The following is a 26453-nucleotide window of genomic DNA, read 5'->3' as shown; positions in this document are numbered from 1 at the left end:
CCTTGAAGGCCCCTTTGTGGGAAATGGGTTGGGTTTTATCAAATGCTTTCTTCGCTGTCCACTGTAACGATCACGTTGTCCCCTTCCCTTTATTAATATTCTGTCGTATTGATTGACTCTTTTGCATTGAGGGATGTTTACATTGACTGATATAACTTTACCTTCCTAAGATAAGTTCCGCCCGGAAAAAAGATGTACAGCATTTTGTAAGCATTGGGTTGAGTTTGCTAATGTTTTGTGGAGGATTTTTGCTAGGGATGGAACCTGTGACACAGTATCGACCAGCTACGGCAGTGACAACGTCAGATCCTTAACCAGCTGTACCACCAGGGAACTCCTGACATTCTCTATTTGATGAGGCATTATTCTCATACTTTCCTTTAGTTGTTTAGATAGGATTGTTTCCTTAGCTCTTGGACCATATTTAAATAGTTACCCTTCCCCACGTGTAGTTCCTGTTGATTGCTTCTTTTTCCCCTATTTATTCTTATTTCTTTGCACGATTATTATTTTTTTTTTTTGCTGAAAACTAGACAATTTAAATGATACAATGACAATTCTATATCTGCAGCTACAGAATCCAGGTTTTGTTACTGTTGCTTACTATGGAAATCCTATTAGTATCTTCAGAACTAATTCTGCCAAGTCTATTATTTGTCATGGGTAGCCACTGAAGTCTCTACCTGGTTAGCTTAGTGGTTAGTTAATGATTAGACAGAAATTTCCTTAAGTGCCTGGAACCAAGAAATCTCCCAGTCATTAAGTGGCTTTGTGTATATGTGGGACATACTTTCAGAATTCAGCCAAGCAGTTTACAACTCTGCCCTAAATTTCACTACCACCATGTGCACAACCTCTGGAACAGCCAGGAGTGAGCACTTGGGGCATTTTCAGGTCTTTCATGAGTATACGCACAGCCCTACTGATGCTTGTGACTGTCTATATTCCAGAAATAGGTAGAGCTTTTCAACGCCCCCATGGACTTGTGGATTTGTGTTCCCCAGTTCTTCTTCTGCCTTTTTTTTTTTTTTCCCACACTCATGGCATGCAGAAGTTCCTAGGCTGGGGATCAAACCCATAAGCCACCACAGCAGTAACCAGAGCTTTAGCAGTGGCAAGACCGTGTCCTTAACCCACTAAGCCACTGGGGAACTCTCTTAATTCCTCCTTCATTCCTTCCCTTCCTCCCTTTCTTTCTTTCAACACACCTGCAGCATGTGGAAATTCCAAGGCTAGGGGTTGAATAGGAACTCTGAGCTGCAGCTGCCAGCCTATGTCACAGCCACAGCAACCCTGGATCCCAGCAGCATCTGTGACTTACACTGCAGCTTGTGGCAACACCAGATCCTTAACCCACTGAGTGAGGCAAGGGATTGAACTCATGGATACTAGTCAGGTTTGTTACTGCTGAGCCACAACAGAAAGTCCCCTAGTTCCTCCTTATAAGTGGTTTTATTTTTTGGGGGGGGAGGCCCGCACCTGCGGCATCTGGAGGTTCCCAGGCTAGGGATGGAATCAGAACTACAGCTGCTGGCCTATGCCACAGCCACAGCAACACAGGATCCAAGCCTCATCTGTGAGCTACACCATAGCTTCACAGCAACACTGGATTCCCCACCCAGTGAACAAGGCCAGGGATGGAATCCTCATTCTCATGGATACCAGTAGGATTCATTTCTGCTGAACCACAGTGGGAACTCCCATTTGCTTTTGGGTTTATCCTTTTTTGTCGCTGATGTTTTTGGTGAACCATTTTTGGCTAACCCCAGCTGTTATCCATCGCCTCGGGCAGTTTGAAATTACACTTGTCTGGAGTTCCCGTCGTGGTGCAGTGGTTAACGAATCCGACTAGGAACCATGAGGTTGCGGGTTCGGTCCCTGCCCTTGCTCAGTGGGTTAACGATCCGGCGTTGCCGTGAGCTGTGGTGTAGGTTGCAGACGTGGCTCGGATCCCTCGTTGCTGTGGCTCTGGCGTAGGCGGGTGGCTACAGCTCCGATTCGACCCCTAGCCTGGGAACCTCCATATGCCGCGGGAGCGGCCCAAAGAAATGGCAAAAAGACCAAAAAAAAAAAAAAAAAATTACACTTGTCTGTAATCGCCTTCAACAAATAGCCTCAAGGAATAGGCTAATAGCCAGGGGCAAAAGCCGAGACAGCTTGACTGGGGCCTTCCAGAAGATCCTGAAACCGGTTAAATAACGACAATTCTTTGCAGTGAGAGTGTTCAGCCACCGCGCCAAATTTTACTGCAGGACCAAAGCCTGCGATGGCTTCGAAGATTCGGTGGATTCCGGATTGGGGGCCTTGGGGGGCGCAGCCTGTGAGACCACGGGCAGGACTAGGAAACCAGGGTCCTTGGGCGTTGTCACGGCAACAGGGAAACGCGACACTGGTTTCCACGACAGCAGAAGCGCCGCGAGGCGGTGGGCTGCCCCGCCAGGCAGAGCCCCGCCCCGCCCCGCCCCGCCCCGCGCTCCTCGGCTCTCGCGAGGCTTAGGCGGTTTCGGCGCCGCAGAGGGCGACGGGAGCGGCGGCCTCGCCGCAGAGGGCCAAGATGTCGGCGGCAGCGGCGGCTTCCCTTCGCGGGGCGGTGCTGGGCCCGCGGGGTGCGGGGCTGCCGGGCGCGCGGGCGCGGGGTCTACTATGCGGCCCGCGGCCCGGGCAACTCCCACTGCGGACACCTCAGGTGAGCGCTGGCCCTGACGGCCGCCGCGCGCCCCGCAGCCCCGTGAAGGTCACCGCGGGGAGCCTCCGGGCGCGGGCCAGACGGCGGAGGAGCGGCCTCTGCACCTGGCCCCCGCCCTACCGGGCCCTCGCTGTCTGCAGACCCTGGGCGCTTGGGAGCAGGGTCGGCAACCACCCCTCCGAGCAGCGGCGGTGCCTGGTGCCGCGCGTGGGACGGCGGGGCGGGCTTGCCGCCGGCTCGGTGATGGGGCTTCCCCCGGGGGGCGCGCCGGGCCTGCTCCGGTCCCGGCCTTCCAGACTGGGCCCGCGTCCTGAAGTGACCTCAGCCTGACCTCGGCCATCTGCTTCTGACCTTGGCCTGCCCCAGCACCCTTGCTCACTGTACCCCGACTCCCGGCCCAGGATCCAAGAACGCGCGCCTCACATCCCCTTCTCAGGACCGAGTCACGGTCGAGGGGTCAGCAGCGGGTGGGTGGGTAGGGCAGTGGCGCAGGATGCGCTTTTGAGGTTCCGCGGGAGGTGGCCAGTGCTGAGTTGGATGAGCTGGCAGAGGTGGGCGTTGAGGGTAGGATCCCCAGGCAGGGCCGGGTGGTGTTCTGGCAGGCGCTGAGCGGGGCTCTTGCAGGCGTTATCCTTGTCGTCGAAGTCTGGCCTGTCCCGGGGGCGGAAAGTGATTCTGTCCGCGTTGGGCATGCTGGCGGCAGGGGGTGCAGGGCTGGCCGTGGCTCTGCATTCGGCCGTGAGTGCCACTGACCTGGAGCTGCACGCCCCCAGCTATCCGTGGTCTCACCGCGGCCTCCTCTCATCCCTGGACCACACCAGGTGTGTGGCTGGCTGGGGGGGTCTGGGTGGAGTGGGTGGGGTGGAGTCCTGCTCGCTCCTAACCTGTTCCCTCTCTTCAGCATCCGGAGGGGTTTCCAGGTATACAAGCAGGTGTGCTCCTCCTGCCACAGCATGGACTACGTGGCCTACCGCCACCTGGTGGGCGTGTGCTACACCGAGGAGGAAGCTAAGGCCCTGGCTGAGGAGGTGGGGACCTGGGGGTGTGGAGGACCCAAGGGTTGGGGCTCCTGCTGTGCTGGGCAGCAGGCTTGCTCATGATGGGGCTTCTCGGTGGCAGGTGGAGGTTCAAGACGGCCCCAATGAGGATGGGGAGATGTTCATGCGGCCAGGAAAGCTGTCTGACTACTTCCCCAAACCATACCCCAACCCCGAGGCTGCTCGAGCGGCCAACAACGGAGCACTGCCCCCTGACCTCAGCTACATCGTGCGAGCTAGGTACCTGGGCTGCCCGCGGCGTGGTGTGTGGCGGTGGGGGGGGGGTGCACCTCCTTCCAGGGGCTGAGGAGACCCTGCTCTGGCCCCAGGCACGGTGGTGAGGACTACGTCTTCTCCCTGCTCACGGGCTACTGTGAGCCGCCCACTGGAGTGTCGCTGCGAGAAGGCCTCTACTTCAACCCCTACTTTCCTGGCCAGGCCATAGCCATGGCCCCGCCCATCTACAACGAAGTCTTGGAGTTTGACGATGGTGAGGCCCCCACCCTGGGGGTGGGCAAGCTGGGTCCTACTTTCCCTGCTGCCAGAGATGCTTCCCCTGTGTTCTTGGGCCCAAAGGGTCCTGCACCATCCTTGCCTGGGGCACTGTCTGTCAGAGGAGGCTCACAGGCGGCTTCTGGCCATCTACATGCTGGGCAAGTGGGGAAGCTGTGGGCTCCTGAACCTCTCTCTGCTCCGTGGAGGAAGATGCTGTGAAAGCTGCCTCAGGGGCAGCCCTCACCACTTGTCCTTCACCCAGGCACCCCAGCTACCATGTCCCAGGTAGCCAAGGACGTGTGTACTTTCCTGCGCTGGGCATCTGAACCCGAACACGACCATCGCAAACGCATGGGGCTCAAGGTGAAAGGGGTGGACCAAGGGCACAGAGGGCCTGGGAGAGGGGCTGGGGTCCTTCCTGCCTCCCTCCGAGCCTCCTTCCTCTCTAGATGCTGATGATGATGGGCTTGCTTTTGCCCCTCGTCTACGCCATGAAGCGGCATAAGTGGTCAGTCCTCAAGAGCCGGAAACTGGCCTATCGACCGCCCAAGTGACCCTGCCTGCTGTGTGCTTGCTGTCCTGCCTGACCGCGTCAGGTCCTCAGGCCAAGGAGCCACCTTGGACCTGTGCAGGTCTCGGCTGGCCCTCTTGGCCAAGCCCCCCTTCCTCTGGGACAAGAGGGAAAGGGGCGCGGAAGGTTCTAGCTCCAGATGGTTCGGCACTCATCGTGGAAATAAATTAAGTTTCTCAACATACACGTGTGAGCTGTTGTGTGATAGGTCTGCAGGGAATCCTGGGACTGAGACCTTGCCCTCCGAGCTCCCAGGGGTGTCCTGTGCAGCGTGGTCAGCACTGAGCTGCAGAGACTGCTGGCTGGGAGTCCCATCGGCACTGAATGTGCGACAGAAAGTGGAGAACCAGTTGAAGTGGCAGCGACCATTGGAATGGAGAGGGCCCGCTCACAGAGGTGCAGGGGCCCGGGGGCCTGCTGGAGTAACCAGCGAATGTCAGTGTCGAACCACTTGGCCTTCATCTTGAGGGAAGCAGGGAGCCCCTTGGTGACATTTCAGCAGGGGAGAGGCCTGGCCTGAGGTGGGGCTGCTTCTGGGGCAAGCGGGCAGGCGGGGCTGGCGGCTGGTGGCTGGACGAGGAGCAAGCTTAGGGAGGCAGACTAAGGCCACCTGGAATGGGCAGCTGGGGTGGGTCCAGGCCACAGAGCCAGGCAGTGGTGGAAGTGTTTTCGTAGCAGTAGCCCTGGGGCCCTGGCTCAGGACTCTTAACTTGAGCTTCTCCTGTCCCCTGGGGGGGACATGAAAGGGGCCGCCTGGGGGGAAGCCTAGAGAAGTGGGGGCTGGAGTGGGGAAGACAGGAGCTGAGCAGGAGGCAGGAGGTGGGCTGGCAGGAGCTGGGGACCCCAAGGGACAGGCGCAGGCTGAAAAGGAGGAGCTGTCAGCAGAAGGCCAATGGCCAGGGAGTCCAGGTGTGCTCTTGAGGAGCCCCCTCCCCTGCTCTCCATCCCCCCAGCAGCTTGGTCTCCACAAAGGCGCAGTGAAGGGGCGCCCAGCCAGCTCAGCAGTGCCTTTAATGACTCCAGCTCACAGCCTCCTCCCCCGCTCGTGGCCGTCCCAGGGCGCAGTCAGGACAGGTTCCCGGAGAGGTTCAGAAGGGGGTCCAGGGACCTCGGGCCGTCCTCTCGCCTTGTGACCTGGGGGCCGGGAGATGGGTCACTCTGCTGGCTCTTCACCCTGTCCCCATGCCCGCCCCGCACCCCAGCCCCCAGCCCTGCCTCTGCCTTGGTACCTGCTGGGTGGAGGCTGTGGGAAGGGTGTCCCAAGCCCAGGGCCTCTGGGTGGAACACATCTCACAGCCGGGTCGGCTCGGGGCGTTGATGAAGGTGCAGGAAGGGCAGGACCAGCCGGGCTAGGGAGGTGAGGAGTTGCTGCTGACCCTGCCCTGTCAGTGCCCACTGCTGCCTGGGCCCACCCTGCCCGGGCCCCTGCCCACCTGAAGGGGGGTGGGGAGGCTGGAGCTGGCAGGCTGAGGGGCTCGGGGCAGCCCCAAGGACTGAGGAAACAGGCGGCCCAGGTCCCCCTCCGTCTTATGGGGGCGCTGAGGATTGCGTCCTGCGGTGGAGAGGGTGAGGCTCAGGACCACGCCAGGCTGTACCCCCCTTCCTCATCTCACCCCAACCAAGGACTAACCTGGGGCTTCTCGGGGGGCTGAAAGCAGGTAGAGAAAGGCCGGGTCCCCGTCCCTCCGGACCCCATAGGAAGCAAGGCTGCACTCAGGGGCACACAGGCACCTCCCAATGACCCAGCGCTGCACGGCCGGAGGGAAGCCAAACTCTGAGAAGACCTGAGGCAGAGTGGCAGCGTGTCACCCAGCACCCCCGCCCCCGGCAGGGCTCCCCAGACCCCACGCTCACCTGCTCCTGGAGGGCCCTGACGGTGCAGTGGGGGTGGACCTGCAGCGAGACATGGGCAGAGGATGCAGCGTCTTCAACCGTGACCTGTAGCCTGGGCCGAGATGCAGGTCGAGGTAAGGATGGGGGACCCGAGAGGGCCATGAGGACAGGGTGAGGAGGAGGTCCCGGGCCTTACCTGACGGGGCCAGGCGGGAAGCAGGCCTCCTGCAGCTGGATCCTGAGGGCCGCGTGGTGCTGGGCCAGGGTGGCGGCTGCCTCGGCTGCCCGCTTCTCATCCCCACTTTCTATGGCCTGAGCCAGGCGCCCTGCCAGCTCTTCTGCAAGGGGAGAGGGGGAGCCATCACAGCCCCCTGTGGGCTGCTCCCCCCAACCCCCTCCAGCCACCTGCCTTTACCTTTCTCCAACAAGTCTCCAGGGCTCCAGGGAAGATGCACCTTGGGTTGGGGGGCCTTGGGTGTGGGCACCTCAAGGGGACTGGGCGGGGAAACAGGGCACGTATCTGGGCCTAGGGCTGGGGGCAAGCCTAGGAGGGAAGACGTGGGGTGGCTGGTGGTCTCCGGAGATCTAGTGGCCAGCTGAGTACTCACCCAGGCCTCTGCTCTGACCTCAGCCTCCCAGGACCCTCGTCTCCTCCCTCCCCTCAGCCTATGCCAGGGCTCTGCCTTGGCCCTTGCAAACCCCAGAGGTCCCTGCAGACCCGGCTCAGAGTGGCATTTGGCCTCTCCTTGGGCTCTGGAGTCCTTCTGGTCCCTTCTGCGGCCCAGTCCCCCCCCACGCCCCTCCTCTACAGAGGCCAGGCCGCTTCTCTCAGCCAGCCAGGATGCTCCTTTGGCCTCGCAGCACAACCAAAGCAGGTCCTCAGAAGGAGCCTGCCCCTCCTGCTCACCAGGAGCCCAGAGTGAGGGGGGCTCCCCCTGGTGTCTCTCTGGGCTCTACCATCAGCAGGAAACACCTCAGGCTGCTGTCACTCCAAACAAAACCTCTCCAGCTGGTGCCCGTCCCGGGCATATGCTGCAGTCTCTGCTCAGGAGCACCCAGCTCCAGGCCTGGTGAATGTGTATGGCTGCCTCTCCTCTAGGAACGTAAGCTCCAAGAGAACAGGAATTTAGAGTTTGCTTCAGGAAACCAAAAAGAGAACAAAAAGACAACTTACAGAAGGGGAGAAAATAGTTTCAAACGATGCCACGGACAAGGGCTTAATCTCCAGAATATATAAGCAACTTACACAACCCAACAGCAAAAAAGCCAATCAACCAATGGAAAAATGGGCAAAAGACCTGAACAGACTGTTCTCCAAGGAAGACATGCAAATGGCCAGCAAACACATGAAAACACGCTCAACATCGCTGATTATAAGAGAAATGCAAATCAAAACTACCATGAGATACCACCTCACACCAGTCAGAATGGCCATCATTAATAAGTCCACAGATAACAAGTGCTGGAGGGGCTGTGGAGAAAAGGGAACCCTTCTGCACTGTTGGTGGGAATGTAAACTGGTACAGCCACTATGGAGAACAGTTTGGAGATACCTTAGAAATCTATACATAGAACTTCCATATGACCCTGCAATCCCACTCTTGGGCATCTATCCAGACAAAACTCTACTTAAAAGAAACACATGCACCCGCATGTTCATTGCAGCACTATTCACAATAGCCAGGACGTGGAAACAACCCAAATGTCCATCGACAGACGATTGGATTCGGAAGATGTGGTATAGATACACAATGGAATACTACTCAGCCATAAAAAAGAACGACATAATGCCATTTGCAGCAACATGGATGGAACTAGAGACTCTCATACTGAGTGAAATGAGTCAGAAAGACAAAGATAAATACCATATGATATCACTTACGACTGGAATCTAATATCCAGCACAAATGAACATCTCCTCAGAAAAGAAAATCATGCACTTGGAGAATAGACTTGTGGCTGCCCGACGGGAGGGGGAGGGAGTGGGAAGGATCGAGAGCTTCGGGTTATCAGACACAACTTAGAAAGATTTTCAAGGAGATCCTGCTGAGTAGCATTGAGAACTATGTCTAGATACTCATATTGCAACAGAACAAAGGGTGGGGAAAAAAAATGTATGCATGTAAGAGTAACTTGATCCCCATGCTATACAGTGGCGGAAAAAAGAAAACAAAAGAAAAAAGTTCGCTTCAAAAAAGAAAAAAATTTTTAAAAAGAAAAAAATTTAAAAAAGAAAGAAAAAATAAAGTTTGCTTCATACTTGATCTCTGAGGCCTTAAAAGAGTGCTTAGTGGTGCTGAATACACGCCTGGTGAGTGAACGAGTGAATGAATGAAAGAAAAAGGCCCTTCTCCCTCCGCGGATGATGTTGTCTCGACCTCACTTCCCCTCAACGTGTGCTCTTCTTCCCACCCCTCGCACAGCTCTTCTGATGCATCTGTGGACTCTCCCTGACGCACCGTGTGCCTGCCGGACCCGCTTCTTGTCACATTTTGCTCTCTCTTAGTGACCTTGGTTGACCTTTTCTACCCCTAGCCTCTACCTCTTCCAAGCCTGGGCTCCAGCCCAGATCCACCTCCCTCCCTTCCCTCCCATCTGTTCCAGAACTTGACACCTCCAGGCCCTCCAGACAGGCCCTCTGGCTACAAGCTCCAGTGTCTGGTCCTCGCAGCTTCCTGGCTCAACCACTAACTCTATCTTTTAAACCTCCATGAAACCCAGCCAGTCCGTTTCCTAAGCATCGCTGGAAACATCCTCCTTCTCTCCAGCCCTACCTGTTGGCACTCACATACATTCAGACCTCACCCAGTCTTAGGTAGCTTGAATCGCGGCTGTCACTCTACTGCTGAATAGCTTCCCATTGCTTCTGACAGTCTAGCTCCTCACCCAGGTCCCGAGGGCCCGCCTGCTCTGCCCTCTGCACTTGCCTGGGACCCCAAGCGCCAGCTCTTTACTTTCTCCCTCCTGGGTATCTCCCCAGAACCTCAGCAGTGGGTAAGGAGTGTCTAGCTTTCCCACTAATCACTAAGTCCCCTACCCAGGCCTGGGGGACTGGGCTACTGCGATTTTCTCCTAGCACTGACACAGTCTCTGGCCAATCAAATGAATCTTCGATCCAGGGCACTGACCATTCTGTCCTTCCATGGTGGCACTGCGGACCAGGGCTGCCCACCGCTGAGCTTCCTGCGGATCCGTGAAGTGCAGGCCGAGGGTCCCAGGCCCTCCTGGTGGAGGCTGCAGCTCATGCTGGCTGGGGCCTCGGACGTTGTAGTAAACTGACTCCAAGGGCCACTCCAAACCTACCTGAGGAGGGGGAGAGTCCGGGCTCAGTGCCTCGCCCCCAGCGCACACTGCAAGATGATCAAAAGAACACGAGGTAACGTGTGTAGACCACTGACACTGCCCTAAGCCCTTTACTCGTATTATCTTATGAAACCTCCTCAGTCGTCCTATGAAGGGAGGTACCAGCGTTACCTCCAGTCTACGGGCGAGTAAACAGAAGCAAGGAAAAAAACCGCTCCCGGGCGCTGCTGGCGAACGGAAGGACCTGGCCCCCGCGGCTCCGCGGCTGCTCCCACTCACCGCCCCGTGTCCCGCGCCCAGCAGCTCCAGCCGGAAGCGCCCCGGTCGCTCGGGGTCCGCGCTCAGCTGCAGCCTCCGCAGCTGCGCCTCGGCGTCCGGCCCCGCGCCCAGCGGCCTCACCGCGGCGTGCACGGCCAAGAGCACCGCCGGCGAGCCCGGGTCCGAGGAGGCGGCCGCGCCGCCCGCTGGAGGCGCCATCTCCGGTCCGACCTCGGCCCGGCCCCCTGAGCCCGCTTCCGTGGCCTCGGGGGGCCGAGCGCCTCCGCCGGCCGGAAACTGGAGCCGCGAGCCTGGGGTTCCGGGCGCCGCCAAAGCGTCGGAGCCCGACCCGCCCGCTTCGCCCAGGAAGGACACGGCCGAGGGTCTCCGGATTCGGGAGGGCGAGACTGGGCCTGGAGGCCCGTACCCGGGGCAAAGTGTCAAGGATGAAAACACTGGCCACGACTGGAAGGCCCCAAAGGGTCGGGCGGGGACTGCAGCACAGAGGTCCGCGTCTGGCTGAAGCCAGACACCGCTCCCAGGCCCCTTCTAGCCGACCTCCAGCCGCGGGCCCCGCCTCCCGGTCCTGCCCACACCTCACTAGTCCGCAAGCTCCTCCTGGGAACCCCGGCAGCCACCTGGGGCGGAGCCGGCGGGGGTCGTGGCCAATGAGCGCCAGCGGGGAAGGCGTGTTCGCACGGCGGAGAGGATGATGGACAGGCGCCACAGCCAGTAGGAGCATAAGACAGGACTGAGCGGCGGGTAAACCCCCGAATGGCTGTGCGAGCTCCCGATCCCGGCGGCTGGAGCGGGCCATTCAGACGCGTGGGGCCGGACCTGGCGGACGCTTGTTGTTGTCCGGCCCGGGGAGGCAGAGGTCGTTCGCTCGCCTGCTCAGGCCTTCTGTGGCGGTCGGCGGGCAGGTCGGTCGCGATAGTCGGGCGCCGTACAGGGGCGTGGCTATGTCGCGGTGGCAGCCCGGATGGGCCGGCAGGGCCGGGAGTAACGGGACGTCGCCGCGGAGCTTCTTCCCCCGGATACAGTGCGGCCCGAGAGGAGGCCGCGGCGCCGCCCTCCGGTCCTGAGGAGCTCGCGCTGTCCGGGGCCCGCACCGCCTTCTCACCCGCACCGACGCCTATCGACCTGCCCTGTCTGGCCCGGTCCGACCCGGCCCAACCGGATTGAGCGCAGCGCAAGCAGGTAGGCGAACGCCCCTGTGCCCGGCGCCGACTCGGCGGCTCCGGAACTACAGCCCCCAGCAGGCTTTGCGTTGGCGCGCGTGCGTGCGTCTCGAGGCGCACGGCTTCCTGGGATTTGTAGTTCGCGTGGCTAGACTGGGGTTCCCCTTAGACCCGGCCGACCCGGGAGCGCCCTAGCGGCCCCGCTGACAAGCCCTTGGGGGGTCGTGGGGCCTCCCTCTGCTCCCCGGCGTCCTTGGGGAGTGAAGCAGGAACTCATGGGTTTTTCTCTCCCCCTTTGCTAGAAGGCAGCCTGTAGAATAGGGAAGAGCGCCGCACCCAGGTGGCCCGCAGGGCCGAGCCCCTGGTCTCCTGGTTCCGAACCGGCTGCGGGTTCTTTACCTGGCTGAGGAGCTTGGCTGGAGGAGTCTCGTTCCTTCGCAGGCTCACAGTGCCCCCCTTGGTGGGCGGGGCTCTTCAGTTCGAACGGGGAGTCTTGGAGCAGACACTAAACCAGCATCCCCAGGGTGCACAGGATCCCCCATTGGTCCCCCAGCCTGGCCCAAGAACTCCTGTGAAGTGCAGGAGGTGTGGCTGCGGTGGGCCTGGACTTGCCAGTCTCAGTGAAAGGGCATCTGTTCCCTCCACCAGTGCTGAAGGCTTGGGAGCAGGCTGCAGGAGGAACCCAGCTTGTTTATGGTGGTGCCACTCAGTGGGAGGAGGGCCCGAAGGTGGAGCCTCAAGGGCCAGATACCCACAGACTGACCTTCCATCCCCAGGCAGCACGAGCCCCCCGAAGCACAGGACCCTCCGCCCCAAGGACATGAAGCTGTTGGAGAACTCCAGCTTCGAGGCCATCAACTCGCAGCTGACCGTGGAGACGGGAGATGCCCACATCATTGGCAGGTGAGGCCGGGGCCCGGGGCTGGCGTTGCAGAGCTCATGCCGCGCTGGCTCTGACCTGACCTGGGGGTGGCGTCCTCTATGGTCCCGCCTGCATCTCCAGGATCGAGAGCTACTCCTGTAAGATGGCGGGAGACGACAAGCACATGTTCAAGCAGTTCTGCCAGGAGGGCCAGCCGCACGTGCTGGAGGCCCTGTCCCCACCCCAGACCTCGGGCCTCAGCCCCAGCAGGTGAGAGGGGGCAGGGCCTGCCCACGGGGCACTGCGGCGTGCAGGACAGCGCCGGCTGACGCTTCTCTCCGTGCAGACTGAGCAAGAGCCAGGGTGGCGAGGATGAGAGCCCCCTCAGTGACAAATGCAGCCGCAAGACCCTCTTCTACCTGATCACCACGCTCAATGAGTCTTTCCGGCCAGACTACGACTTCAGCGCCGCCCGGAGCCACGAGTTCAGCAGGGAGCCCAGCCTCAGCTGGGTGAGGGCCGGGTAGGGGAGGGACCCGCAGGCCCCCAGCCGTCCCGCGTGCCCTCCCCCACTGAGTGTGGCCCTGCCCAGTCCACACCTGCTCTCCCAGCCCCACCTGTGACCGTCGTAGGTGGTGAACGCGGTCAACTGCAGCCTGTTCTCCGCCGTGCGGGAGGACTTCAGGGCCCTGAAGCCACAGCTGTGGAACGCCGTGGATGAGGAGATCTGCTTGGCCGAGTGCGACATCTACAGGTGGGCTGGCATCCCTGCAGGTGGGCCCTGGGTCTGGGCGGCACTTGGGACCTCATACCACGTCTCGCTCCGCACCCCCAGCTACAACCCAGACTTAGACTCAGATCCCTTCGGGGAAGACGGCAGCCTCTGGTCCTTCAACTACTTCTTCTACAACAAGCGGCTGAAACGCATTGTTTTCTTCAGCTGCCGCTCTATCAGGTCGGTCGGCACCTGTCACCTCCCTGCCCCCACCTGTGGTCTGGCCCAGCTTGGCTCCCCCATTCCTGACTTGGCTCTCCCTGGGGTCAGCAGCAGGCTGGAGGGCACGGGTCTTAAGACTGCTTCCCCTGCTCCCCCAGTGGGTCCACCTACACCCCCTCGGAGGCCGGCAATGAGCTGGACATGGAGCTCGGGGAGGAGGAGGAGGAGGAGGAGGAGGAGAGCGGCGGTGGAGGCAGCGAGGGCGGCCCCGAGGAGACCAGCACCATGGAGGACAGGTGTGTGGCGGCCGCGCTGCCCGCTCCCTGGGGCGGGCGGGGCCCCTCAGCCTGGCCCTGTGCTGTCGGCTCCCCGGAGCCCACCCTGCGCCCTTCTTTGCCCAGGGTCCCCGTGGTCTGTGTGTGAAGAGGAGGAACAGAGGCCCCAGCGTCACTCAGCTTCAGACCGTGCCTGGACCTGCCCACCCGAGGGGCCTCAGGGCCTCCACAGCCGCTGGCCAGGAGATCCAGGCGCTGCCACAGCACCAGCGCCACCCAAGGCCACGCCTGCCTAGCCCTTTGGCTTAGCCTGTGGATATCCACTCACCCCCACAGGCTCCTGCTGCCCACGCTGTGGCTGGACTGGACAGCACAGGGCCTGGTGGGAAGAGCCACTGCCCTGCCCAGATGAACTGACACAGGCAGGACAGCTGGACCACAGAGTTTATTTTTGTATTTTGTGCCCCTCAGGCTGAGGCCTGCACACTCCAGCCTCAAGGGCCGGAGACCACCCAGCAGTTGGTTCCTCGGGGTCAGCCGTCCACTTGTAGCCCCACCTCGCCCACTGGGCAGCGTGCACTGAGTGTCACTTTGCTGCAGCTGGTTTGTTTCCAATAAAACTTCCTGTGACTTAATGCAGACCTAGGCTCTTGGGGCGTGGGGGCGGGGCCTGCGGTGGGGGCGGGGCCTGCCGCGGCCGGTATCCTAGCAACGGTCCTGGGGCTGTTGAGCAGCCCCCGGCTCGGCTGGCGCTGAGATGGAGTCGGCGGAAAGCGGCCCCCTGCCTCCAGCCCCGGACCTGTGTGGTGTTGACGTCTATGCCGTCCCGGACCCGGGGCTGCTCACGGAAAAGAACGGTGAGGGGGCCCGGCCTCCGCCCCCACAGGCCTACTTGGCTGCAGGCCTCCCTCAGGCGCAGCTTCTGTCCTCTGGGAGCTCCCCGGGCCGTTCCCTAACCTGACAGGGCCCTCGGCTGCCCGCGCCCTCCAGGGTTAGTGACAGGGCTTCCTTCCACTGCCATCCTGCAGAGCCATCGTTTTCAGAGCCAGTCCCCCAGCGTTTTACCAGCAGCTCAGAGTGGCAGAGCATGGCTGTGTGCAGCCGTGCCCGCCAGCTGTGGCTGCTGCTGCGTGCAAGCCTCCAGAGCTTCGTGGAAAAGGTGCGGCTCGCCCATGGCGTCTGTCTCAAGGCCTCTTGCCTGCTCTGGCCCTTCCTCTCTCGGTCCCCAGCAGAACCCCAGCCTGAATCCTCCTGGCTCCCCTCGGCGGGTGCACTGCCTCCCCAAATCCCTGGCCAACACCTGCTTGACTGCAGGTTTGCTGGTTCGGCCCACAGGCAAAGAGAGCTGAGCTGCGCGCGGCGCGCCTGACGCACGGGCTGGAGCCACTGCGCCGCCTGGCGGTGGCAGCCGGGCTGTGTTCAGTGGCGCAGGACCCGGTGGGTAGACGCTTCGTGGTGCTGGACGGCGCAGGCCTCCTACACCTGCACAGAGAGGACGGCTTGGCACAGGAGAAGTTGCCGGCTCCCATCGCACTTACAGGGCTGGTGGCAGTGCTGGGCCCGCTGGGTGCCGTGGGCCGCTTTGTGGGCTGGGGCCCAGCGGGTCTGGCTATACTAAGGTCTGACCTCAGCTTACTGTGGCTGAGTAAGCCAGGGCTGTTCAGAGCACCTGGCCACGAGCCCATCTGCTGCCTGCCGGTGCCCAATCCTGGGCTGCTGCTGGTGGCAGCGGCAGGCGGCATCCTGGCCCTCTGGAAGTTCCGTTCAGGGGGTCGCTGCCTGGTTCCACAGGGGTCGCCTCTGCAGCTGCCAGCAAGCCCCCCAGGAGCGCTCGTGCGCTTGGCTCTGGGGCCTCAGCCCCCCTGTCACCTCCCACGCTGCTTTGCAGCCTGCGGCTCTGCTGTGCTCACCTGCGATCTGCACACCTGGGCTCTCATAGATGTGCGACGGGACTTGCACAAAACGTGAGGGAGGCCCGGGGACGGGGCGGGAAGGTGCTCAGGAGCCAAGTCGGTGAGGGGGCCCCAGTCGTGGAAGGGGTGCAGGCACCCACGAGGCAGCGCCAAGTCTGCTGGGCCTCGCTCTCACCCCTCAGCACCGTCTCGGACCTGGCGTACTGCAGTGAGCTCGAGGCCATGGTGACAGCGTCCCGGGACAGCACAGTGAAGGTGTGGGAGGCAGACTGGCAGATCCGGATGGTGTTCGTGGGCCACTCAGGTGCGCTGCGCCCCGGTGGCTCTCGCGGCCGGGTCTCTCTCTGCCCTGCATGCAGCCCTCCGCCTTACAGAGCTCTGGGCAGAGACTCCCTGTGGGCTCCTGGCCATGCTCCTCTGCTGTGGCCACAACGCTGACTGAGGGCTCCCGGTCCCCTAGTCCCTGGTGCGCCAGAGTGACCCGGCGCCTCCCGCAGGCCCGGTGACTGCTGTGGCTGTGCTCCCGAACACGTCCCTGGTGCTGTCGGCTTCGCAGGACGGGACGCTTCGCACGTGGGACCTGCAGGCAGCGGCGCAGGTGGGAGAGGTGGCACTGAGCTGCTGGGACCGGAGCGTGCCGCCCGAGAGCGTGAGCCGCCTGCTGGCCCCCGCCGGCCCTGGCTGGCCCTTGCTCTCCTTGCGCGCCAGCAGCGTGGAGTTGTGGCGCCTGCGTGAGCTCTACTCGCCCTTGGCACAGTTGTCGGCGCCAGTGCTGCACCTGCAGGTGGTGCCCGTGCTGCCCACGCTGGCGCCCCCGGCCCCTCAGCTGCCGGTGCGCCTTGTGTGCGCATGCGCCGACGGCTCAGTTTCCCTGGTCTCGGCCTTGACCGGACGCGTGGTGAACGCGCTTCTGCTCGAGCCCGAAGACTGCGCGGCCGCTGTGGCCTATTGCCTGCAGCGAGAGGTGCTGTGGCTGCTGACGCGCGCCGGGCACCTGCTGTGCGCCAATTCTGCGCGCTGCCCCATGCAGGTGCTGCACCGCCTGCGCCCACCGCCGCCCCCCACACCCAGGCCCTGCTGCCTGCACCTCTACAGCCACCTCACAGACCCCAGGAGCGCGTTTGCCAGCTGGGAGATCGTGTGCCAGCACAAGGGCGACCTGTGCCACAGAGACATGGCCTGGGCTGGAAGGATAAGAACCGGTGGGTGCCACAGCCAGCGAGGGCTGGGCGAGGTGACAGGGCCACGCAACAGACTCGTGTTGCCCGCAGGTACCTGCCTGTGGTGGGGCATACGGACGGCACCCTGTCGGTACTCGAGCTGCGCTCCTCCAAGACTGTCTTCCGAACGGAGGCTCACAGCCCGGGCCCCATCACCGCCATCGCGTCCACCTGGAACAGCGTCGTGTCCTCGGGTCCGCGCCTCTCCTTCCCCACAGCCACCTGGGACCCCCCCTCCCTCCCCAGAGGCCCAACTGCTGCTCCCGCCCCCAGGGGGAGACCTGACTGTGAAGATGTGGCGCGTCTTCCCCTACGCCGAAGAGAGCCTGGGTCTGCTGCGCACCTTCTCCTGCTGCCACCCGGCCGTGGCGCTCTGTGCCCTGGGGTCGCGTGTCACCGTGGGCTTTGAGGACCCCGACAGCGCCACCTATGGCTTGGTGCAGTATGGCCTGGGCAACAGTCCGCGCTGTGATCACCGGCCCCAGGATGACCCCACCGACCACATCACCGGTGACTGGGGCAGGGCGGAGGTGAAGGCGGGGCCACCGGATGGCCCTGGTCCCTGACCCTGAGCCCTGGCCCCCTAGGCCTGTGCTGCTGTCCCGCCCTCAAGCTGTACGCCTGCTCCAGCCTGGACTGTACCATCCGCATCTGGACAGCGGAAAACCGCCTGCTGAGGTGGGCCGGGGCCGGGCGGGCCGGGAGCCTGGGAGCAGCCCTCACTTCTCCCCGCTCTGCCCCCAGCAGAGCCCCAGCGGCTCCCGCCTCTGCCGGGTTCTCCCACCTCTGCCCCCTCCGGAGCCCCCAGCCCTCGCTTCTCCCATCTCTGCCCTGCTGCTGCCTCTGTCTCCTACTCCAAGGTGCAAGGCTGGACTCTTGCCCTGAACACCTCTCCAGGCTCCTGCAACTGAATGGTGCCCCTCAGGCCCTGACCTTCTGCAGCAACAGTGGGGACCTGGTGCTGGCACTGGGCTCCCGCCTCTGCCTGGTGTCGCACAGGCTCTACCTGCCCACGTCTTACCTGGTTAAGGTGCGCAGGGAGCACAGGGTGGGCGGGGTGGGGGGTGCTGCTATGGGCAGACAAGCCCCTGCCACCAGGGCTCCAGGCTCCTGTCCTTTGCTCAGAAGCTGTGCCAGGAGACGCCTGATGAGGTGCATGACCCTCCACTGACCAACCAGGAGTCACCAGCATCAGCCCAGCTGCAGAGGCTTGCCAACCTGCATGGGGTGGCCGGCCTCAGGTCTGCTGGTGGGCCTGGCTGAGCTGTCCCAGAGACCCCCACCCATTCCCCTGGGTCAGGGCCTGGCTGAGTGCCCCCAGCATGAGACCCCAGGGCTCTCAGGCCCCTTGGGCCCCGCAAGCCTGTCCCAGCCCTGGCCTTCCCACTCCTGGCTGTTCACTGTTCCCCACCAGGGGCCTGGCCACCCACCCTTGGGTCCTCGTCCAGCCTCTGCCCTGTCCCACTGGTAATGCCACCCCTCATCCCGCCTGTGCCCACCTCTGTCTGCAGCATGGCCTCGTCTTTCATCCATCGCCAGACGGCAACACCTCAGCAGCCTGTGTTGGAGGAGGTGGGGTGGGTCCTGCCCCTAACCCTGCCCCCTGCCCTCTGCCCCAGCCCTGCCCCCTGCCCCCTGCCTCTGCCCCCTGCCCCCTGCCTCTGCCCCCTGCCCAGGCCACTCTCCATCAGTCCCTGGGGCAGGCCTGGGACACCCGTGGCTGTCTGGGCAGCACACAGCAAGGCTCAAGGAGGAATGGGCTCACCCCCGACCCCCACCCCAGGACTTGCAGGCCCTCATCGCCCGGGACCATGACCTTCAGCAGCTAGGACTGGGGCTGGTGGGTCCGGCAGCCCGGCCCCCACCCTCCTGGCAGCAGCGCCAGGAGGCCTTTGAGAACTACCTTCGTCTGATCTATGGCCCTGACCTGCTGGTGAGTGAGGGGCTTCCCCCAGCCCCTCCCTTTGCCCTGGGCCTCTGGCACTGCCCATCTGCCCCACCCTCCCTGCCAGGGCACGTGCTCTGGACGAGAGTCCCAGCGATGGAGCACCATGACTGTCACGGTGGAGAGAGACACATGGGATGCGTGTGCCCTGCCTGGTCCCTCACAGGCTGGCGTCTGCGCCGAAGCCCCAACAGTGCCAACAGTCCTGCCACCCCAGGACCTGGGCACCCAGGGCCGGCGCTTTGCCCGCCCTCCCCGAGTCACCTTGCCCATCCCCCCCACCCACCGGAGGGTGCACAGCAGAGCATCCCAGGTGAGGCCACCCCCCCCAGCCACCTGCCGCCCTTGCCTCGTGGTCCCTGCCCGCCTCCGCGCTCTGACTCCCTCTCCCGCCTCAGCTGCTGGCCCGCTCCTCCCTGAGCTCAGACCTGGGCCTCAGTCTGGACCTGCAGCTGCAGTCGGAGCCGCTCCTCTGGGAGAAGCCTGTGGCCCCGGACCCACCATCCTACCTGCAGCACAGGGTGAGAGGCCCAGGCAGGTGGACGCTGCCGCCCAGGGGCAGAACTGCAGGGACAGCAGAGTCCAGACTCGGCTCTGAGCCCTGTCCCATCCCCAGATCCCCCTGCTGCCGAAGAGGCGGCCCCAGGCGCTTCTCTCCAACCTCGGGGGCTTCTATCCTGCCACCATTCAGCCCTACAAGGTGAGGGTCCTTGTTCTCCCTCCCCCAGGGAGACCCTCGTGTACGCGCTGCGTCTTTCCTTTGCTGCCAACTTTTTTGTCCAGATCTGACCCAGGGGCCATGCCCACCTGTGGCCCCCCACCTTCTGGGCCGGTTTGGCTGCAGCTGCTCTGTGTGTCCTGCCTCCTTGCACTCTGGGGACCGCTGCCAGGGGGCCAGGGACTCCAGAGCAGGCCCTGGGCAAAGCTAGAGAGCCTCTGCCAGCTGATTAAGCCTGCATACCCCCTCCCCCATGAAAGCATTGGATGGGTGGGCCCCCTGTGGACTGTGTCAGGGAGACGGGAGTCCCCTCCCTTGAGGGGAGCAAAGTCAAGGGGAGCTGGCCTTCTCACACCCTCCTACCCAGATGCCTGGACAGGCCCTGGCCCCTCTCCCTGCATATCTGGCTCCTTCCAGCTGCTACACCATCTGCCCAAGCCCTCCAGAGCCCCCCTCTGAGCTCCTGTCACCCGCTCCTTATAGACGTCTCTGCTCTAGGACTGGGGACTGAGTCCTGTGGGCAGACAGCATTGGGTGCCAGGCTTCTCCAAAGGCCACCTGTCACCAGGGTTCCCCTCCTTAGTTACCACCATTGATGCCCTTCTTTCTGAGTCCTAGAGATTCTCTCTTCCTGTCTGTCTGTTGTGGGCAGGGGGTTTGCGCCCAGCTCAGCCCTGGGAGATCCAGCAGGCAGAGCTGGGCGCCCTGCTGGGGTGCTCTCTGGGACAGGGCCGAGTCAGGTTCTCAGCCTGCCCTGCTGTGCTCCACCTCCAGGACTCGAGGCGGCCCATCCACTTCCCTGGCTGTGTGCCCAACTCTGTGGTGCTGCAGCAGATGTGGCAACCCGGGCAGGTCGGCGGCCTCGAAGCCCTCTGCCAGCTCATGGGCAGCAGACCCAAGGCAAGGGCGGGGCTGGGGGCTGGGGCTGGGGGGTGGGGCTGCAGAGGGACCTGCAGGAGTCCCCTCAGCCACTGGCTCTCCCTTTGCAGGTAGGACACAGCCGAGACGACCTGGGGCTGCACCAGGGCGGCTGGCGGCACCACGCCAAGTGGCAGCAGAACCTGCTCCAGTGGCTGGGGGATGCGGAGGAGCAAGGAGAGCTGGTTCTGGACTTGGCCTCAGATTCTCTGAGCCCCCACGGGCAGCTTTCAGACCAGCTGCTGGAGTCCAGGGAGCAGGAGGCTGAAGTGGGCCGCCAGGGCGCTGTGGCCGGGCCTCGGGAGCTGCTTGGAGAGGAAGGGTCTGCAGCTGTGGCCGCACCCCTGCCCCGTCAGAGCTCCAGGTTTTTGCTCCGGAAGCCCAGCGGCTCCCCAGACACCACCATCAGGAAAGAGAGCTATTTCTGCCGCCCCCAGGACCGCCACGGGCGCTCGCTCTGGGGAGAGCGCTATGGGCATCTGCCAAGGTTCCTGCATTTTCTCATCGGCCAGAACTGGTTCAAGAGGCTGTTCCCCATCTTCACTCTGGAGGTCCGGGGAGCCCTGGGAGCATGGGGGCTGGGGTGTGGGAGGAGGTGGCGGCGCAGGGTCGGGCCTCAGCACGCGGTCCCTGCAGGCGTACCCTGAGGTGGGCACGGTGGAGGGCCTGGCCTCGCTGTTCTTGGACCTGCTGGAGGAGGCCTCCTGGGCAGACCGCGGGCACATCCTCCATGCGCTGCTGAGGCTGCTGCCTGACGTCAGCCAGGACCTCTGTAGCCGGCTGCAGGGCGTCCTCCTGCGCTTGCTCAACCGGGACCAGCCCCCCAGCCTCGAGGTGAGCCCAGGATCCCGCGCCCCACCCGGCTCGGGCCTCAGGCACCAAGCAGAGCCCCCCACCCCTCAGGACCCAACGCAGAAGCAGTTTGTGATGCTGGCGCTGCAGCTGCTCCTGGCCTGCTCTCTGGATGCGCGCGAGGTGGTGCTGGAGCTCTCGGCCTACTTCCTGTACTCGCCAGCGCCCTGCCGGTGAGTCCCGAGCCCGCTCTGCGCCCACCTGATCCCCCGGCCTCCCATCAGCCGCCCGCTTCTGTCCCAGGCCGGAGATCAAGAAGCTGATGGACGGGCTAGGCCTTCAGGACCCTCAGGGCTTCCTGTTCCAGGAGATGATGACCTGGGTCCAGGGTCCAGACCTCGACTCCAAGGCCGCACTGCGTGAGTGCTGCCGCCAGAAGCTGGAGGAAATGATGCAGCCGTTGCAGGTCAGGGCGGGCAGCGCTGGGGGGCGCCTGCCCGCAGAGCCTCTCGCCGTCTCCCCAGGCTCTCCCCCTGGGCAGAGGAGAGAGCTGAGCCGGGCGAGGCCAGCAGGCTCCTCGCCCCCGCTCTGGCTCTGCCTCCCGGGCTCTCCCCCACCCCCCAGCTTCCTGTGCGCCACAGGAGGGAGTCTGGGGGGTGGTCTCAGGCTGGGGAGGGGGCAGCACCTCTCCAGCCTCCCTGCGGGGGGCGGGGCCGCTTCCACCCGGGCCTGGACGCCCCCTCCCCTGGCTCCCTCCCGCAGACAGAAGCCTGGCAGCCGTCTGTAGCCAAGTTGTCTGAGATGCTGCCCAAGATCTTAGAGGCCTCAGCGCTTCCCCCTCCCAAGGGGGCCCCGCCACCCATGTCGATGCTCTCTGGGACAACTGCTCATGTATCTGTGACCCCCTCCGTCCACTCTGGGACACCCTCAAGCATCTCCTGGATGCCCACACGGGTGGTCTCACCTGGGGAGCTGGACTCGGCCGCGCCGGAGGCCCAGGCGCAGCAGATGCGCCCACAGAGGAGCTCAGGGCGGAGCAGACGTGCGCTGTCGGAGACACTGGTGCACTTCCGCTCCTTTCCTGAGGTCCACCCGTGGTCCTCAGCCCCGGCCGCCCTGCTTGATGAGCCACTGCCCCTGGAGCAGACGGACTGGTCGCAGTCCAAAATGCTGGACCTGGGGCCCATCGATGCCCTCAACTTCTTCTGCGAGCAGCAGCGGGCTCGGCAGCAGGGCGTCCTGCAGGGGGGTTTGAGCGCCCACGACGCCCCCCATGCCTGCACCAGTGGGGCCCCAACACGGTGGTGCCACAGCCGCGGGATCGCCGGTGAGCGGGCCGTGAGGCTCCTGGGTGCAGCCTCGGCAGAGCCTGCATGGGGTGGCTGAGGGCCCGGCTGCAACTAACCCACCTCCCCCTGCTCCCAGGCACTACCCTATCCTCCGGCTTCAGGAGGCCCAAGTCCAGAGGCCTCCGGTGAAAGTGAGGGGTGAGTGGGGACGGGGGTAGAAATTGGACCCTGCCCAGTCCCACTGAGCACCGACCCCATCCCAAGGTCTCACTGTCCTACTGGCCCCCAGGCCACATGCTGTCCCGGCTCTGGGAGGACCACACCCTGGACAGCCCTGTGAGGATGCTGAAGCTGCCCCTGCCCCGGGTGGAGCCGCAGCCTTTTCCCCCAGACTGGCCCAGGCCCTCCCGTCCACTGCCCCCGCGGCTCCTGCAGCCTGCCCTGCAGCGCTACTTCCTGTTAGATGAGGTGCACCCCGACAGCTACAGCTGACCTGGCTGCCCGCTGGCCCCTCCCTTCCCCTCCGCTCCAGCAGGGAGCCTGGACTCAGCTCCCGGGTCAAGCTGGTTGCCCCTGTCCAAGGCATAGGGCTGGAATAAAGTCTAGAAGCCACAGCAAGTACACCGGCTGCCACCTTCATCTCTGGGGGGCACTGAGCTGGGCAGGGAGGTCTGGCTGGTGTGTGGTGAACCTGCTGGTGGCCAGCTGCGTGGGTGAGGCAGGAGCTGGGGGCATGGTGGAGTCTGCAGTAGGCCAGGATCTGGGTGTGGCCTGAGTGTGGCGGAGCAGCGTTCCTGGTGGGGGTGGGCCTGTCTACGCAGAGAGGGAACCTGGAGCATGGCCACGTCCCTGACCAGGCGCTCAGCCAGCCTTTATCAGGAGGGGAGAGGGAGGGTCTGAGTGGTCACAGGTGTGTGGGGAGGACCCCACGTCCTTTGATGCCCGTGAAAACAGGAGTCAGCGTGACGTGATGGAGGGGCCCCAGGTGCTTTGTCCAAGAAGCAGTACAGGGCAGTGTCCTCTGGACTGTTCAACCTATGAGTCACCGGGAGATTGACCTTGGCTGTGCAGTTCCCACTGCGGCACAGCAGGATTGGTGACGTCTCTGGAATGCTAGGACGCAGGTTCGACCCCTGGTCCAGCCCAGTGGGTTAAGGATCCAGCACTGTGCAGCTGCGGTGTAGGTCGCAACTGTGACTCGGAACCGATCCCTGGTCCAGGAGCTCCATGTGCCACTGGACGGCCAAAAAAGAGAGAGAGAGATCCACTTTGTGAAGCACAGGGTCTCAGAGGGCCTCGGCTCTCGTCTGAGCTGCCGTGGCCTCAAAGGGCACGGACCCAACCACCCGTGGGGCCACAGGTGTCCTGGCTGTTAGAAGTGCTTTGGGGAGGGGCCTGTCCTAGCTTTTGGCATCCTGCTGGTGGGTCGGCTGAGCTGCTGTGTTCAGTCTCTGACTTTAGACGTTTCTTCTCGATGGCTCTGTGGTGAGAACTGTTCTCATACCCTCCCCACAACCCCCAGACTGTGTAGGGGCTCTTGTCATGGGGGTGCTGAGTGGGCAGCTCTTTCCTAGGCTAAGCAGGGCCAGAAGTACCAGGTCCAGAGGACTGAAAGACTTGACTTTTTATACGGGGGACCATGTCCGCTCACACAAGGATGCAGAGCCCCACGGCAATCTGCTTCTACTGATGTGTCTGTGTTTTCAGCTATAAGAGCAATAAATACTTTAAAAAATACAAATATGAGAAAACCAGGCAAAAATTTAAACAGGTCAAAACCCCCACTAATCCTAAAGGAAAACATTAATTATTTATTTAATACATATTAATATGTAATTTTCAAAGTAGGAACTATACCATTAAGAGAGTAAAAAAGCAGGCAATAGAGCTGGAGGAGGTATTTGAAATCATGTAACTAAAAATGGCTTGTCTCCAAACTCTATGAAGAACTTCTAGGGAGTTCTCTGGTGGCCAAGTGGTTAGGATTTGTCACTTTTGCCACTGCCAAGAAAGAAAGAAATGAAAATCACCATTTGGCAACCACATCATGGTGACAATTCAGAGAAAAACAATACATGCAAAAACTAGGGAGTGAAAGGTGGGTGAGGAACAGAATGGTTACACAGCCTCAAAAGTATCTCCCCATAAAGTATGTCTTAAATACAAAAAGAAAAGAGTAACCTGATAGGGAAGAAACCCGGGCAACTGGACCTTAGTTGAGTGATCCGCTGAAACCTTGCGCCCTGCTGGGACGAAGTGACTCGGTGCCACCTGATGGGACTCAATGGAAAGAGCCCGACGTCGCCTCCTGAGCCTTCCTGCCAAAAATGTACCACCTGAATCTAGTCGGGAGGCAACCAGACACCCGTAAGCCAAGGAGCAGGCTACAGAGTCGCTGCCGGCGGGCGGCCTCAAGAGTGGGAGAGGGTTGGAACTGAGGGAGACAAGAGGCGAGACACCCAGTGCCTTTTGCTAAAGGTCATTACTAGGGTAACCGGTGTGACCTGGGAATTTGAGGTCTCTGGGTCAAGGGTACATGGGGGTTCTTTGCATACACTTGTAACTTTAACTTTGAAGCCACTTCCAAAAAATTTGGCTCTTTTAACTCATCCCGGGAATCTTGACGGCTCTGTATCTGGTGACTACTGTAAACATTTTCTCCAACCAGTCAAGGCGCCTCCAGCCCTGAAGGCGCACATTTTTGTCTCAGTCAAAAGTACCCACCAGAGGGGTGAAGGATCCGACGTTGCCGTGAGCTGTGGCGTAGGCCGGTGGCTACAGCTCCAATTCGACCCCTAGCCTGGGAACTGCCATATGCCGCGGGTGCAGCCCTAGAGAAGACAAAAAGACCCCCCCCCAAAAAAAGGCACCCACCAGAGGACATCACCTACTTAGATTTTCCGTAAGTTTCTAACTCCTTCTCAAGAAATGTGCCACTCTCATGGCCCAGATCTGTGTGTCCTAGCTACAGCTCCAATTAGACCCCTAGCCTGGCAACCTACCTCCATATGCCATGGGTGCGGCCCTGAAAAAAGACAAAAAAAAAAAAAAAAGGTCAGGAGTTCCCGTCGTGGCGCAGTGGTTACGAATCCGACTAGGAACCATGAGCTTGCGGGTTTGGTCCCTGCCCTTACTCAGTGGGTTAAAGATCCGGCGTTGCCGTGAGCTGTGGTGTAGGTTGCAGACGCGGATCGGATCCTGCGTTGCTGTGGCTCTGGCGTAGGCCGGTGACTACAGCTCCGATTTGACCCCTAGCCTGGGAACCTCCATATGTCGAAGGAGCGGCCCAAGAAATGGCAAAAAGACAAAAAAAAAAAAAAAAAAAAAAAAAAATCAAAAAAACTGACGAACCTCTGGCAAGACTGACCAAAAGAGAAAGAAAACACAAATTACCAACATCAAGGAGGAGAGCGGTGACGCCACAACAGAGCATATATCAAAAGGATAATAAGATAATATTATGAACAACTTTATGCCAATTAATCCAACAAGATGAAACAGACTAATTCCTTAAAAGACAAACTATCAAAAGTAGCCCAAGAAGAAAATGTCAACCTGAATAGCCACGTGTCTATGAAAGGAATGTAATTTGAAAAACCTTCCCAGAAAATTTCAGGCCCAGATGACTTCACTGGGGAGTTCTACCAAACATTTAGGGAAGAAATCATACTAGTTTCACAACCTCTTCCCAAAAATTCTAAAGGAGGGAACACTTCCCCCAACCGAGTTGGCCAGCATCACCCGACAGCAGATAAAGACGATAAAGAAAGCCACAGGCCAATAACCCTCATGGACTGAGACGCAAAGACCCTAAAGAAGCTGTCACAATCTGAACACGATATATACAAACGAAAACATATCGTGACCCAGTGGAGATTATGCCGGGAACACAAGGCTAGGTTAACACTAGAAAGTCGATATAATGGATCACGCTTTTCTTCCGGCGATCTCTGCCAGTCCACGAAGGAGGAGGGCCAACGTAATGTCTGCCACCGGCGGCCTGCAGGACCACCAAGGGACGGTGCCACATTGGGGGTTCGAGCTGTGTCCCAGCGGCAGCCCCCGCCCCCACCCAGGGAACCCGAGCTCAGCCGCTTCCGGGCCGGCACCCAATCCCACAAAGCCCCGGGCCTCAGCGCGGTCCCGCCTCCACGCGCAGGTCCCGCCCCTTTCGCCGGGCCTGCAGCCTCGGGTTGGTCGCTGCGGCTTCCGCTATTCGG

At 61.6% G+C, this 26453-nt stretch overlaps 4 protein-coding genes across 15 annotated transcripts; 3 read left to right on the top strand and 1 right to left on the bottom strand.

Moving 5' to 3' along the window:
- LOC100525869 (cytochrome c1, heme protein, mitochondrial) lies at positions 2492 to 4973 on the top strand. Its single transcript, XM_003125443.6, has 7 exons — positions 2492 to 2686; positions 3311 to 3507; positions 3588 to 3714; positions 3806 to 3963; positions 4053 to 4213; positions 4481 to 4581; positions 4668 to 4973. The coding sequence occupies exons 1-7, from the start codon at positions 2555 to 2557 to the stop codon at positions 4770 to 4772; spliced, it is 981 nt and encodes a 326-aa protein (XP_003125491.1). The 5' UTR covers positions 2492 to 2554; the 3' UTR covers positions 4773 to 4973.
- On the bottom strand, positions 5772 to 10785 carry SHARPIN (SHANK associated RH domain interactor). Of its 12 annotated transcripts, none has more exons than XM_003125446.6 (9): positions 10205 to 10785; positions 9751 to 9925; positions 7038 to 7166; positions 6819 to 6960; positions 6644 to 6734; positions 6420 to 6573; positions 6223 to 6341; positions 6019 to 6138; positions 5778 to 5923 (listed from the first exon to the last, which is right to left on the bottom strand). In XM_003125446.6, exons 1-9 carry the CDS (start codon positions 10400 to 10402, stop codon positions 5855 to 5857), a joined length of 1197 nt encoding a protein of 398 aa, XP_003125494.4. In that variant the 5' UTR covers positions 10403 to 10785; the 3' UTR covers positions 5778 to 5854. The 12 variants fall into 12 exon arrangements, 11 of the variants coding, with proteins under 11 accessions (XP_003125494.4, XP_020946184.1, XP_005655372.2 ...); XM_005655315.3 differs by having other exon boundaries at positions 5781 to 5923; positions 6420 to 6537; positions 10205 to 10773; XM_013988022.2 differs by having other exon boundaries at positions 5781 to 5923; positions 6644 to 6682; positions 10205 to 10773.
- On the top strand, positions 10963 to 14073 carry MAF1 (MAF1 homolog, negative regulator of RNA polymerase III). The gene is made up of 8 exons (XM_003125444.4): positions 10963 to 11383; positions 12141 to 12267; positions 12368 to 12496; positions 12573 to 12738; positions 12859 to 12980; positions 13062 to 13181; positions 13322 to 13459; positions 13565 to 14073. The coding sequence occupies exons 2-8, from the start codon at positions 12185 to 12187 to the stop codon at positions 13584 to 13586; spliced, it is 780 nt and encodes a 259-aa protein (XP_003125492.2). The 5' UTR covers positions 10963 to 11383; positions 12141 to 12184; the 3' UTR covers positions 13587 to 14073.
- WDR97 (WD repeat domain 97) lies at positions 14150 to 22854 on the top strand. The gene is given in 24 exon segments (XM_021090547.1): positions 14150 to 14295; positions 14467 to 14597; positions 14774 to 15402; positions 15534 to 15655; positions 15849 to 16529; positions 16532 to 16553; positions 16623 to 16765; positions 16845 to 17081; positions 17159 to 17249; positions 17469 to 17601; positions 17697 to 17812; positions 18083 to 18143; positions 18355 to 18504; positions 18584 to 18829; positions 18915 to 19037; positions 19133 to 19216; positions 20009 to 20134; positions 20224 to 20703; positions 20789 to 20986; positions 21056 to 21177; positions 21248 to 21410; positions 21791 to 22219; positions 22311 to 22431; positions 22523 to 22854. Coding segments are annotated over 24 exon segments (4911 nt in total). The 5' UTR covers positions 14150 to 14195; the 3' UTR covers positions 22726 to 22854.

This window comes from Sus scrofa, chromosome 4 (genome assembly GCF_000003025.6).
Source record: "Sus scrofa isolate TJ Tabasco breed Duroc chromosome 4, Sscrofa11.1, whole genome shotgun sequence".
Lineage (NCBI taxonomy): Eukaryota > Metazoa > Chordata > Mammalia > Artiodactyla > Suidae > Sus > Sus scrofa.
This window is presented reverse-complemented; position numbering and strand designations above follow the sequence as displayed.